General features: G+C 39.5%; 1 protein-coding gene across 1 annotated transcript in view; it reads left to right on the forward strand.

The window, feature by feature from the left end:
• Positions 1 to 4,036: 4,036 nt before the first annotated feature.
• The window catches only part of LOC122555216 (fatty acid amide hydrolase-like), a 48,692-nt gene continuing 40,644 nt past the window's right edge, over positions 4,037 to 12,084 (forward strand). Inside the window, exons 1-2 of the mRNA XM_043700980.1 lie at positions 4,037 to 4,433; positions 6,075 to 6,131. Of these exons, the coding sequence (XP_043556915.1) occupies positions 4,293 to 4,433; positions 6,075 to 6,131 (198 nt within the window). The 5' untranslated portion in view covers positions 4,037 to 4,292. The remainder of the gene's footprint in view (positions 4,434 to 6,074; positions 6,132 to 12,084) is intronic.

A 12,084-nucleotide genomic window follows, 5' to 3' on the forward strand; every position in this document is an offset into this window, starting at 1 on the left:
TGTTGGATGGCCCTTTTGTAAATGCTCTTTTTTTATAAGCCTGGTTAGGTTACTGTTGTATTCTGCTCTTTCCCCCTCTCATCAACTTTATGGTGGCCCTTTGCTGGTAAGTTAAACATTCCCAATCCTCAAATTTGGAACCTTTATTTGCAAGGTTGTAAGATTCTTACTTTAATCTAATACCCATTTTCTGAATAAGTCACAGACTGAGGTTTTTAGCTGACCTTATATCAACAGAAAATATTTTTGCTTAATGGTCCACACTATTTCTTTAAATGCTTCCCACTGTTTATTTATTATTGTAACTTATAGTTAACTTACACAAGCAACCTTAGCCATTTCTCCAATCATAGGTATGTAATTGGCTTTGTTTAACTTTGAAATTCTTACTTGTAATTGGAGTAACTCACTTTCAATCTTAGCATGGAATTCAATTTTGTTATGACTAATTCCCAGTGGCCAATTTACTGTATGATTTCTTATTGGATCATGAGTCATGCTTCATTGCATATAACTAACTTGAACTAACTTTATTCCTGGTTGGGTCCAAAACATAGCGCTTGAGAAAACTATCAAAAATTATTACAATGCCTTTTTACATGCTCTAATAATTTATTTGTTAATGCTGTGCCCAATGGTAAAAAAATGGCATTAGGCGGATGGTAAACAGTGTCGTACTTTGTTAGCTATGCAGTAACCTGCCATTAAGATGAATAGCACGGTTTCTGACTGTTTTATTTCTAGTCTATAATTCTATTTTACAATCTCCTGAGACAAGATTCATCTTCACTGGTGTCCTTACGAATTAAATCTATTATTGTTAAGGGAAGAAACTAACTTATTTTTAGGCGAGAAAGAAACATTTTTTTAATCTCTGTAACCTAAGTTAGAAAATAATGGTTTTGCTTAATTTATATAAAGTGACCTTGAAAACACATTAAAAAAATTTAATTAAAGCAGCCTATTTTACAAGAACTGCTTTCCTAGACATTATTGGAGTACAGTATTATATTTTAATAGTTTTGTACATAATGCGAAGCAAAATCAGAAAAAGTGTAGTAGGCTGAATACACTATTTACTTCAAGGCAACCACAAGTGGACAATTAATGCTTCCTTCACATTTAGAGAATAAGTGATTTTTAAAAAAGAATTCAATAAAAGAAATTGTCTCATTCATGTTAATTTTTGGACAAACTTAAATGCTGTTCAAATGAGTAAATTGGCCAATTAACAGGAAAAAGTGTTGGGATGAATGAATCACATTCAACTTGACAAACTGTAACTACTGCAGCATCACACTAGTGCACATCCTCATTTACAATCTATATTAATCACCTAAAGGAAGAGACTGACAGTATTACTGTCAAATTTGCTGCCAATACAAAGATAGATACAAAAGTAAGAGGAGAATAAACAGTCCATAAAAGGATGTATATAGATCAAGTGAATAGCCTAAAATTTGGCAAATGGAGTAATGTAGGAAAATTTGTCTACTTAGGCAAGATGACTATACAAGCAGGAAGGAAAGACACTGTACAATACTGAGATGTAGGGATATCCTTGTTTATAAATCACAAACCGTTAGCCCACAGTCACAACAACTGAGAGAGTTAACTAGTTAGGAAGGGTAAATGAAATGTTGAACTTTTTGCGATGCAGAATAGAGAATAAAAGAAGTGAAGTGTTTCTATAGATGTTGCAGGCATTGATGAGACCATACTTAGAGCATTGTGAGGTTTTGGTCTCCTTACTTAAGAGGGATATGCTTCTATTGGTGTCAGTTCAGAAAAGGATCACTTAGCTCATCTTTGTGCAGAAGGCGTTAACTCATCAAGAACGGTCGAGTTGATTAGGTTCGTCCTCATTGAAATTTGGAAAAAAATTATTTTAATGAAGCACACAAAAGTCTGAGGGGACTTGACAGTGCAGATGTCGAAGGTTGTTTCCTCTCCTGGGAGAATATAAAACAAATAAGGGGTATTCCAATGAGATGAGACAAAAATTATTTTCTCAGGGTTTTTAGTCTTTAGAATTCTCTTCACCAGAGAGCACTGAAAGTTGAATCATTAAATATTTTTAAGAGTGAGTTGGGCAGAATTTTAATCTACAAGGGAGTCAAGGTTCAGAGAGAAAGCCATTAAGGAGCGTTAAAGCCACAATTAGATCAGCCATTATCTTATGAAATAGTGGAGCACATTTGATGTTCTGAATAGCCTACTCCTACTCCAATTTCATATGATCTTGGTGACCAGAGTACAAAGATGTAGACAGCATGCTGGAGGGAGAAGGAAACCAGTGGGTGTGGGTACAGAATCAGAGGACAGGAGTTGAAAGATGGGTCGCAAGGGAGGAAGATGATGGCCATGCAATTGGATGCTGAGGATCTGTTGATAGATGAGCTTTGGTTGCAACCTGTCTAATGGTTATCAAAGGCTTTCCCAACTTCCCCAATTATTACTGGGTTCAGCTACTAATCATGCCCAATGCATTCTCCACTGACTCCTGCTGCAACACTAACATTCCAGCTCATCACACCCGTGGTCACTCTGACTATGAAAAGGTCTACTCAAATCAAGCCCTGGTAATAAGATATATTCCTGATGAAGGGCTTTTGCCCGAAACGTCGATTTTACTGCTCCTCGGATGCTGCCTGAACTGCTGTGCTTTACCAGCACCACTAATCCAGAATCTGGTTTCCAGCATCTGCAGTCATTGTTTTTACCTAATAAGATTGGCAAGCTCACCACATTCTCCAACTTACCCAAGTTACTACCTATGATCAAGTTCCCAATGTACCAGACTCACCGTTCTATCAAACCCCACCCCCACCAGAAAAGTCAAGACTAAAGTTTTAGGACCACAACATTGAGTGTGATATATAAATACAAGTCAAAGTAGTTAAACATCCCAAAGCATTTCCAGTGATTGTTAGCAAACAAATTTGACAGGGAACATGTTTCAGCAGATGATCAAAAACTTTGTCAACTAGGTTTTATTGAGTATTTTAAAGTAAGAAGAGTGATAGACAAAGAAAAGTTTAGGTAAAGTACGCCAGAGCTGTGGGCCTAGGCATCCTAAGGCTTAGTCACCAATGAGATTAAATTTGGATATTAGATTAGATTAGATTACAGTGTGGAAACAGGCCCTTCGACCCAACAAGTCCACACCGACCCACCGAAGCGAAACCCACCCATATTCCTACATTTACCCCTTACCTAACACTACGGGCAATTTAGTATGGCCAATTCACCTGACCCTGCACATCTTTGGACTGTGGGAGGAAACCGGAGCACACCCACGCAGACACGGGGAGAACGTGCAAACTCCACACAGTCGCCTGAGGCGGGAATTGAACCCGGGTCTCTGGCGCTGTGAGGCAGTAGTGCTAACCACTGTGCCACCGTGCCGCCCACCTGTGCAAGAGGTCAGGGGTAGAGACATTACCACTGCACAATAACCCTCTGAGTTGAAATCCCTCAAGTTTGGTTTTAACAGAAACTTTATCGAGAATAAAATAGGCAGATGAAGAAAATGGAGATTAAGTGATTTGTGAATGTGATGTGTTCGTGTGATCAAAGCAATGTACTGTTCTGGAGGCTCAATACTAACTTGTACATTTTTTAAAAATCAACTTACTTATTAAACGCATATGGAGTGTACACTGGCAGACACTACACAGTACCACTAAAGCCCTTTGGAGCATTAACCTGGGCCTCGCAATGACTAGTGAGTGGCATTACTAATGAGTGTCGTCCCTCAATGCCAACGTGTATATTTCCTAAACAAGATATTCAGAGATATTATTATGCAACATCTTTTATTAAAACCCTCAAGGAGACCCTGTATTGCCTGAACATCATCAGCAAAATAACCTAATAAAAAAGTCTAAACAAAACAAAAACAAAGAATTGCGAATACTGGAACTCAGAAACAAAAAAAAGGAAGGTCACTGGACCCGAAACGTTAATTCTGCTTTCTCTGCACAGATGCTGCTAGACCTGCTGAGATTTTTTCGCCAATTTCTGTTGTGGAAAAAAAAACCCTTGCTACTCATGCCTTACTCGCACTGTCGTGTGTTAATTTTTGATCGGGTAAATGCGGATATGTGACCTTCCCCTTTAATGACAGCAGTCGGTGCAGGTACAGGAAATCTGCGGGAGCGGAAAACCCGGGGCGGATCGATTGGGGCGATCATTCCGTGCGGCATCTGCGGACACATCGGAACTTGACCATCCCGGCTCTGCTCGCACATCGCTGGCAATCTGCTTTCTTTTGTCTCCCCTGTGCAGCCATGGAGTTGGCTTGGTTGCTGCTTCTGCTGGTTGTGTTTTATGTTGCATTTCTTTACCGCTTTACCGGCGCTTGGACAAAGGCTGTGGTCCGGGAGAAGGGGAAAGCGGATTGCTCGCTCCAGTATGGGCTGAAGGACATGGTAAGTGAGCCGAGCCGAGCCGCTCCGAGCCAAGACAAACACCCCAACTGAGTGTGACTGGCCAATCCCTACATTCACTTCTTGCATGTTTGTAATTCTTTTTCCTCTCCCTGTAGATTTTTCAACTTTTGCCGTTTCCACAGTTTGTGTTATTTCTACAATCGTCTCCCTTTTTATTTATCCAGCCCAGCCTCCCAAGTGTCTTTTCTTCTTTGCAGGGTTCAGTTTTCTTGCTCGGACATACTCACTCAAATATCAACATCTCCTCCCCCTCCAGTGCATACACACGAAACCATAAAAATAGATAACCACGCAAGCCGATTAGATTTCATTTCCTGTTGCTATCTCATAAATTATAAGGTTTGTAGAATTTGAATAAACGTTGCTAAGACAATCAAAATGAACCAAAGTCAATAACAGAGAGTGCTAGAAAAAGGTGTGAAATCTTCATTGCTGACCCAAAAGTGGGTCAAATTGATCCTATAATAAGGTACAATATCTGGTTCAATTTGACTCCACTGGCAATTTCCGCACTTGAACATAAATCAAGTCATTTCTCATGTTGAATTTGGTTCTGAATGTCCTTTAATAGTTTACACCGGTGATGACTTCATAAGTATTAAATGAAACGAAATCACAACTTCTGTTAAGGAGTCCTTGTGCAGTCTGGCTGCTTTATTGAGTCCATCAAAAACAAAGGAAATCCTTCCCAAAGGCCAGAATCTGACAGAAATCAGATTTTACCATTTAAAAAAAAACTAACAGAACTGCGAATGCATGAAATCAAAAACAAAAACAGAAATTGAAGGAAAAGCTCAATAGGTCTCAAGAAGGGTCACAGCAAGTGAAAGGTTTACTTTGATTTCTTTCCAGAGATGCTGCCAGACCTGCTGAGTTTTTTCAATATGTATTGTTGAACAGAAAACCTTCCTTTCTGCTCCAGTGGACTTGTCACATTTCTCTTCTAGCTATTCCTTCATTACTAGTTACATCCTCGTGAATTTGACCTGCACTCCTCTGTTGCTTTTATACCTTTTCTAGAATGAGGTGCCCAAAACTACTGCAATTACAAATTAAGATAATGTCCAAGTTTGAACTGAATTCTAGTGCAAACTGAGAATTCTATTTGTCTTTTAAAGCTTTAACTGTTTTTCCTGCCAAATATTTTTGATTCCCGTCTGCTACTAAGGCATGCTAACTTTTTAAACTTTATTTTAAGTTACATTTCTGTTCAGTTTTTTTTATAACATTAGATTAGATATGACGGTGTAGATAAGGTACTGAACAAGTTGCTTACCAGTTGACAAACTATGTAGTTTATTCTATGAGGGATAATGATGTATTCCGACTGATTGCCAAATGGCTGCATGCCAATAAAAAGGAACTAGGACAAAAGTGAGTGATTCAAAGTTCAGTTAGTGGTTATATTCAATTTAATAAAAATTCAACAGAATGACTCCAAACACAAAAAAAGCGATACAATTATCCTGTTTCTTCTTGGGTGGAATTGATTAGAAGTTGATTTTTACTAAGTAATGCTTTTGTGATCCAACAGTCATTCATTGATCATCTTATGATTTAAATAGAAAGAAGAAATAAACTTTTAAAGCTATTAAATAGTATTTTTGTACTATTTTGCAGCCAGCACTACGTCTGTCTGGCCTTTCATTGAAAATAATGGCACATCTGTCAAACACGGTAAGTGAATATCTTGGAATTCATGATTTGGAGATGCCGATGTTGGAATGGGGTGGACAAAGTTAAAAATCGCGCAACGCCAGGTTATAGTCCAGCAGGTTTATTTGGAAGCACTAGCTTTTGGAGCACTGCACCTTCATCAGGTGGTTCTGCTGATGAAGGAGCAGCACTTTGAAAGCTAGTGCATCCAAATAAACCTGTTGAACTATAACCTAGTGTTGTGTGATTTTTATTTTGGAATTGATCTTGAAAGAAATGATTATTCAAGATGAACTTTGTACCTTTATTTTTCTGGCCATGTGATTGTTGTGGAACAAGAAAGATTTGTTTCTGAAAGCATTATTGATTTTAATGCTTACCCTTGTATTTATGTAGGGGAGTTAAAAATGTGATAATGAGAATAATATCTTCAGTAAAACATCAGACAAACCTGCATTTTCAGATATTGGTAACTCTAAATACACTGTAAAGGTGTGAGGATATAATAGTTCCAATGATGCACTGTCCTGATGCACTTTGTCACAGAACAGTTTTTCCATTTTTCTATCCAGAGAGTTATTGATAATGTCAACAGCAGTGATGCATTTTTCAAAAGAAAAGGAGAAAGATTGTCTGCAGAAAAGATTTTGGATTGGTGTAAGGCTGATTTTATTAAAATAAGGTAGGATCTGGCCAAAATAGATTGGGAACAGCTACGTGAGGATAAATTATAGCAGAAGTGTGGAAGGTGTTCAAAAAGGTACAGCGCCAACAGGTTCCCTTTCGGGTGAAAGTTTGGAGCAACAAGCCCAGAGAGCCATGGATGTCTAGGAATATTCAGGACTGGATAAAAAGAAAAAGAGAGGTGTTCAACCGATACAAAGGGACCGATACAAAACAACAGAGGCTGTAGAGAGTATAAGAAGTGCTGGGGTGGATCTCAAATAAAGCAATTAGAAGAGCAAAGGAGAGGCAAGAGAGCACACAGGCGGACAACATTAGGGAGAATCCCAAGCCGTTCTAGAAATATATCAAAGGAAGGAGAATAACCAGGGAAAGAGTAAGGCCAATTACGCACTGAGGGGCCAATAGGTGTGTGAAGCTGGACAACATTGGTAGAATATTGAATCATAGAATTTTACAGTACAGAAGGAGGCCATTTGACCCTTCGTGTCTGTACTGGGTCCCCAAAGTGCAACCCACTTAGTCCCATTCTCCAGTCCATCTCCATAGGCCTTTAAAGTCATCACCTTCAAATATATATCCAACTCTTTTTTTTTGAAACCGCCTCCACCAGACACTCAGGCAGTGCATTCCAAATGCTAATAACTCTGAGTAAAGAGGTTTTCCCTCATCTCACACATTCCCAGCGCTCCTGCTGATAATCTCGAAATTGCGACCCCTGGTTACTAATCTACCAACTAGTGGAAACAGAATATCCTTCGTTACCCTGTCAAAATTGTTCATAAATGTGAACATCTCAGTAAGATCACCTCTTAATCTTCTCAACAACCTTCCATTGAATAAGTTGCCCAGAACTTAACACACTACTCCAAATGTGCCAGTGATTTGGAGAAATGTAGCATCACTTCCTTGTGGTGTATGTCTCTATTTATAAACCTAAGGATCCTACAAGCTGCCTTAACAACTGTTTCAATTTGCTAGGCTACCTTCAGAGAATTTTACACTTGAACCAGTCCCTCTGTTCCTGTTCTTCCCTTAAAGTTATACCATTGAATCTATATTATCTCCCCATGATTGGTCTACCAAAATGCATTAACCCTCACATTTCACTGCATTGAATTTCATTTGCTAGGGGTCTGCCCATTTGGCTAATTTGTCAATATCTCTCAGAATTCATTCAGTATCATCCTCAATTAAGCATTCTCCCTAGCTTACTATCAAAATTTAGAGATTTTGCCCTCAACACCCATAGAGTCATAGAGATGTACAGCATGGAAACAGACCCTTCGGTCCAACCTGTCCATGCCGACCAGATATCCCAATCCAATCTAGTCCCACCTGCCAGCACCCGGCCCATATCCCTCCAAACCCTTCCTATTCATATANNNNCCCCTCACCCTCTGACGCTCCAGGGAAAACAGCCCCAGCCTGTTCAGCCTCTCCCTGTAGCTCAAATCCTCCAACCCTGGCAACATCCTTGTAAATCTTTTCTGCACCCTTTCAAGTTTCACAACATCTTTCCGATAGGAAGGAGACCAGAACTGCACGCAAGATTCCAACAGCGGCCTAACCAATGTCCTGTACAGCTGCAACATGACCTCCCAACTCCTGTACTCAATACTCTGACCAATAAAGGAAAGCATACAAAACGCCTTCTTCACTATCCTATCTGCCTGCGACTCCAGTTTCAAGGAGCTATGAACCTGCCCTCCAAGGTCTCTTTGTTCAGCAACACTCCCTAGGACCTTACCATTAAGTTTATAAGTCCTGCAAAGATTTGCTTTCCCAAAATGCAGCACCTCGTACTTATCTGAATTAAACTTCATCTGCCACTTGGCCCATCTGGTCCAGATCCTGTTGTAATAAATCAGAAAAAGCAAGGATCCAAACACTGATCTCTGGGGAATATCATTTTCAACTCAATTCCATTTTGAGAAATGCCCATCTATACTTATCCGCTGTTTCCTATCTTTTGGCCAATTCTAATTTATGCTGCTGTGGACCTATAAATCACAAACATTTCTAACTTGCTAACCAACCTGCCATGTACATGAGTATTTGACATCCTTTCATTACTCGGGAAAAGGAAGATGTAAGTATAGACTTTGAAAAGATGGCCTATAAAGTTCTTGAGCATACTGATATTAGAAGCGAGGAGTAATTAGAGGTTTGTGTGGATTCATAAGGGGACAAATTCCCAGGTCCAGATGAGTTGCATCCAAGACTGTTGTAGTAGACGAGGGAGGAAATGTAGGGGCCTGACCCAAATGTTTTAATTGTTTCTGGCCGCAGGCAAGGTGCCAGAGTACTGGAGAAGAGCTAATGTAGTTCCACTTTACAAGAAGGGTTGTAGAGAGAGACCAGAAAACTGTAGACTGGTGACTGTAACATCGGTAGTGGAGAAACTATTGGTGAAAATAGTGAAGGAGAACATTAATATCCATTTTGAGAAGCAAGGAATAGTCAACAGGACATTGTTTGAGGCAGGTCGTGCCTAACGAATCTAGTGGAATTTTTTGAGGAGGTGACATATGTTTAGATGAGGGTGGGGCAGTTAATGTGGTTTTAAGATTCAGCAAGGCATTTGAAAAGGTCCCACATGGGAAACTAGTCAAGAAGATAAAAGCTCATGGGATCCTGGATGACTTGGCAAGTTCAATCCAAAATTGGCTCAAAAGTGGTAGAACATTGAGGCTGTTGATGGAAGGCTGGTTACTGGTGGGCAGTGTAATACCACAGGGATCAGTGGTGGGTCTATTATTGTTTGTGATTTTCATGAATGATGTAGATGAGAATGTAGGGATGATGATAAATCTGTTTGGATGACACAAAGACCTATATCCTTGTACTTTAGTCCTGTAGAACACAAGGTCAGTATTCCATTAGTCTTTCAACTTTTTTTTTCTCTATAGGAATTCCTTGAGGTAGATATTTTCTATTTAACTTGTTCAGAGCGGCACGGTGGCACAGTGGTTAGCACTGCTGCCTCACAGCGCCAGAGACCTGGGTTCAGTTCCTGCCTCGGGCGGAGTTTGCACGTTCTCCCCGTGTCTGCGTGGGTTTCCTCCGGGTGCTCCGGTTTCCTCCCACAGTCCAAAGATGTGCAGGTCAGGTGAATTGGCCATGCTAAATTGCCCGTAGTGTTAGGTAAGGGGTAAATGTAGGGGTATGGGTGGGTTGTGCTTCAGCGGGTCGGTGTGGAATTGTTGGGCCGAAGGGCCTGTTTCCACACTGTAAGTAATCTAATCTAATCTAATCTCTGGAGCAGGTAGGACTTGAACCTGGGACTTTGGCTTAGATGTAGGGAAGCTATCACCAGAGCTCCCTGAAAGTACAGCTCACCTCCCAGACAACTTTAACCAATCTGTTTAGATTTGCTATGACATACGTATCAACCAGGTGGGACTTGAAACCAGGTTGATCAATAGGAGGCTGCAATGTAATTCCTGATGATGGAATATGATGTCACCCACTCAGGGCACATGCTGCACCCTTGCCGTCCTCTCTGCTTCCTCAAATTGTTTTCAACGTGGTGGAATACCGGATTTATCAGCTCAGGGAGGATGGTACACAGTAATCAGCAGGATATTTCTGCGTTCATGTTTTACCTGATGCTATGAGACTTTATGGAGTCTGACTCAATTCCCAGGGCAACTCCCTTCGGATTATACACTGCTGTGCCATCACTTCTGCTGGATCTGTCTTGCCAGTGGATTAGGACATAAAGATGGTGGTCATTGTCTGTAAAGTATGTGTATGATCATGTCAGGCTGTTGCTTGCTTGTTGGTTTTGTGAGACAATTTTGTTCCCTAAGGTGCTACTTCAAATTCATTCTTTATTTAACTACCTTTTATAACTTACTGCTGTAACTGACTATAAATTACTTTCCATGTACCCTTATGAGGCATGGAGTGAACAAGTCGAAAAACAAACTTCTTGATATTCCCATCACTTAAATAATAAAGTATGTTAACAAACCTGTAAATGTTAATAGTATCTCTCAAATCTAAAAAGCTCAATCCATTCAACAGGTGAAGTTTTGTGTATCGCACTCTGACCATTGTCTTGGGTACGAGCCACATCCACTCGAAAACCACATTGAAACTTTGTTTGAATTAATGACAGGAGTGCCTAAATTTCTGATATCTTTCCTTGGTGATTGATTTGAAGAGCAGTTAGAGGGATGCCAATGTAGACTAGCTGAGGAACATTTGCTCATCTTATATTCAGTGTTTCTATGTCTTTAAATGTGTTGGGGAGCCTGTTGTCTCATATTCTGAGCCCACTGTACCAATCACTGTAATTTTCCTTATTCAAGTCCTTTGGATATTGCATAAATAGTACATAATTATTGAACTACAGCTTCTTATTAAGGACAAATTTTGAACTGTAGATACTTTAACCCAAGATCTCAACAAAAAAGAAAGTGCTCTCGACTCTCCAGTCTGCCGTATATTTGAAGCCAGATTTAGAGATAAAAAGATATGAATTAAAGCAATTAAGCTACCTATTGCTTATACTTCTATGATCTAGATTAAACAACTCTTCTGTAAAGTGCCATTTCTAGTTTAAAGTAAATCAAACTGGATTGAGCCGCTTTTGAAACCCAAACACAGTTGTTGCTTCAAATTAATGTGATATTTTGTATTTGTCCTTCTGACTGGTCAAAGAAAAGCAAGCAGGTGGTTCTGAGTCTTAGGTCTTTCAGAGCTGCACCTGTTGTGACAATGATTAAACAATTAGAGTAAAATTAACTTCTGCCATCAAAAAATAATTTCAGATGTGCTTTCTTAAGAGGCAAGGTGGTTTTGACTGTGCTTTCTGCAATATATATGTTAAACAAGAGAGATGGATCAATAGGCAGGTTTGTATTCCCTCCTGTAACTACCTCCAGATCAAGCCGCTAACAAAATCTAGTCTTATTCTTTCAGTTTTGTTTTAGGGCAGACTTGTTGAGAAATAAGAACTGCAACATAATAACATACCAGTTGGGATTTTTTTCCTCTGACAGTAGTTGAAGTAGTTGTAACCTAGCAAACATTCAAATGTGATTTTCTCATTTTCTAGTTTATTTCATTTTAAGACAATTAAAATAACATTTCTTAAAACATAGTCCATTTACATTGTAGGATAATGTCTGACACTAGCTTTCCCTTAAACTATGCCCTATTTTGCATCAGACAACTGCTTTCAAGGTATGAGCATTGTTGCAGGAGCACTATAAGGTAATAAACATACTTTTTCCACATTGGTCATATGTTAAATTACTTTCAGGTGAGGCTTTGTTAC

Source organism: Chiloscyllium plagiosum, chromosome 12, assembly GCF_004010195.1.
Source record: "Chiloscyllium plagiosum isolate BGI_BamShark_2017 chromosome 12, ASM401019v2, whole genome shotgun sequence".
NCBI lineage: Eukaryota > Metazoa > Chordata > Chondrichthyes > Orectolobiformes > Hemiscylliidae > Chiloscyllium > Chiloscyllium plagiosum.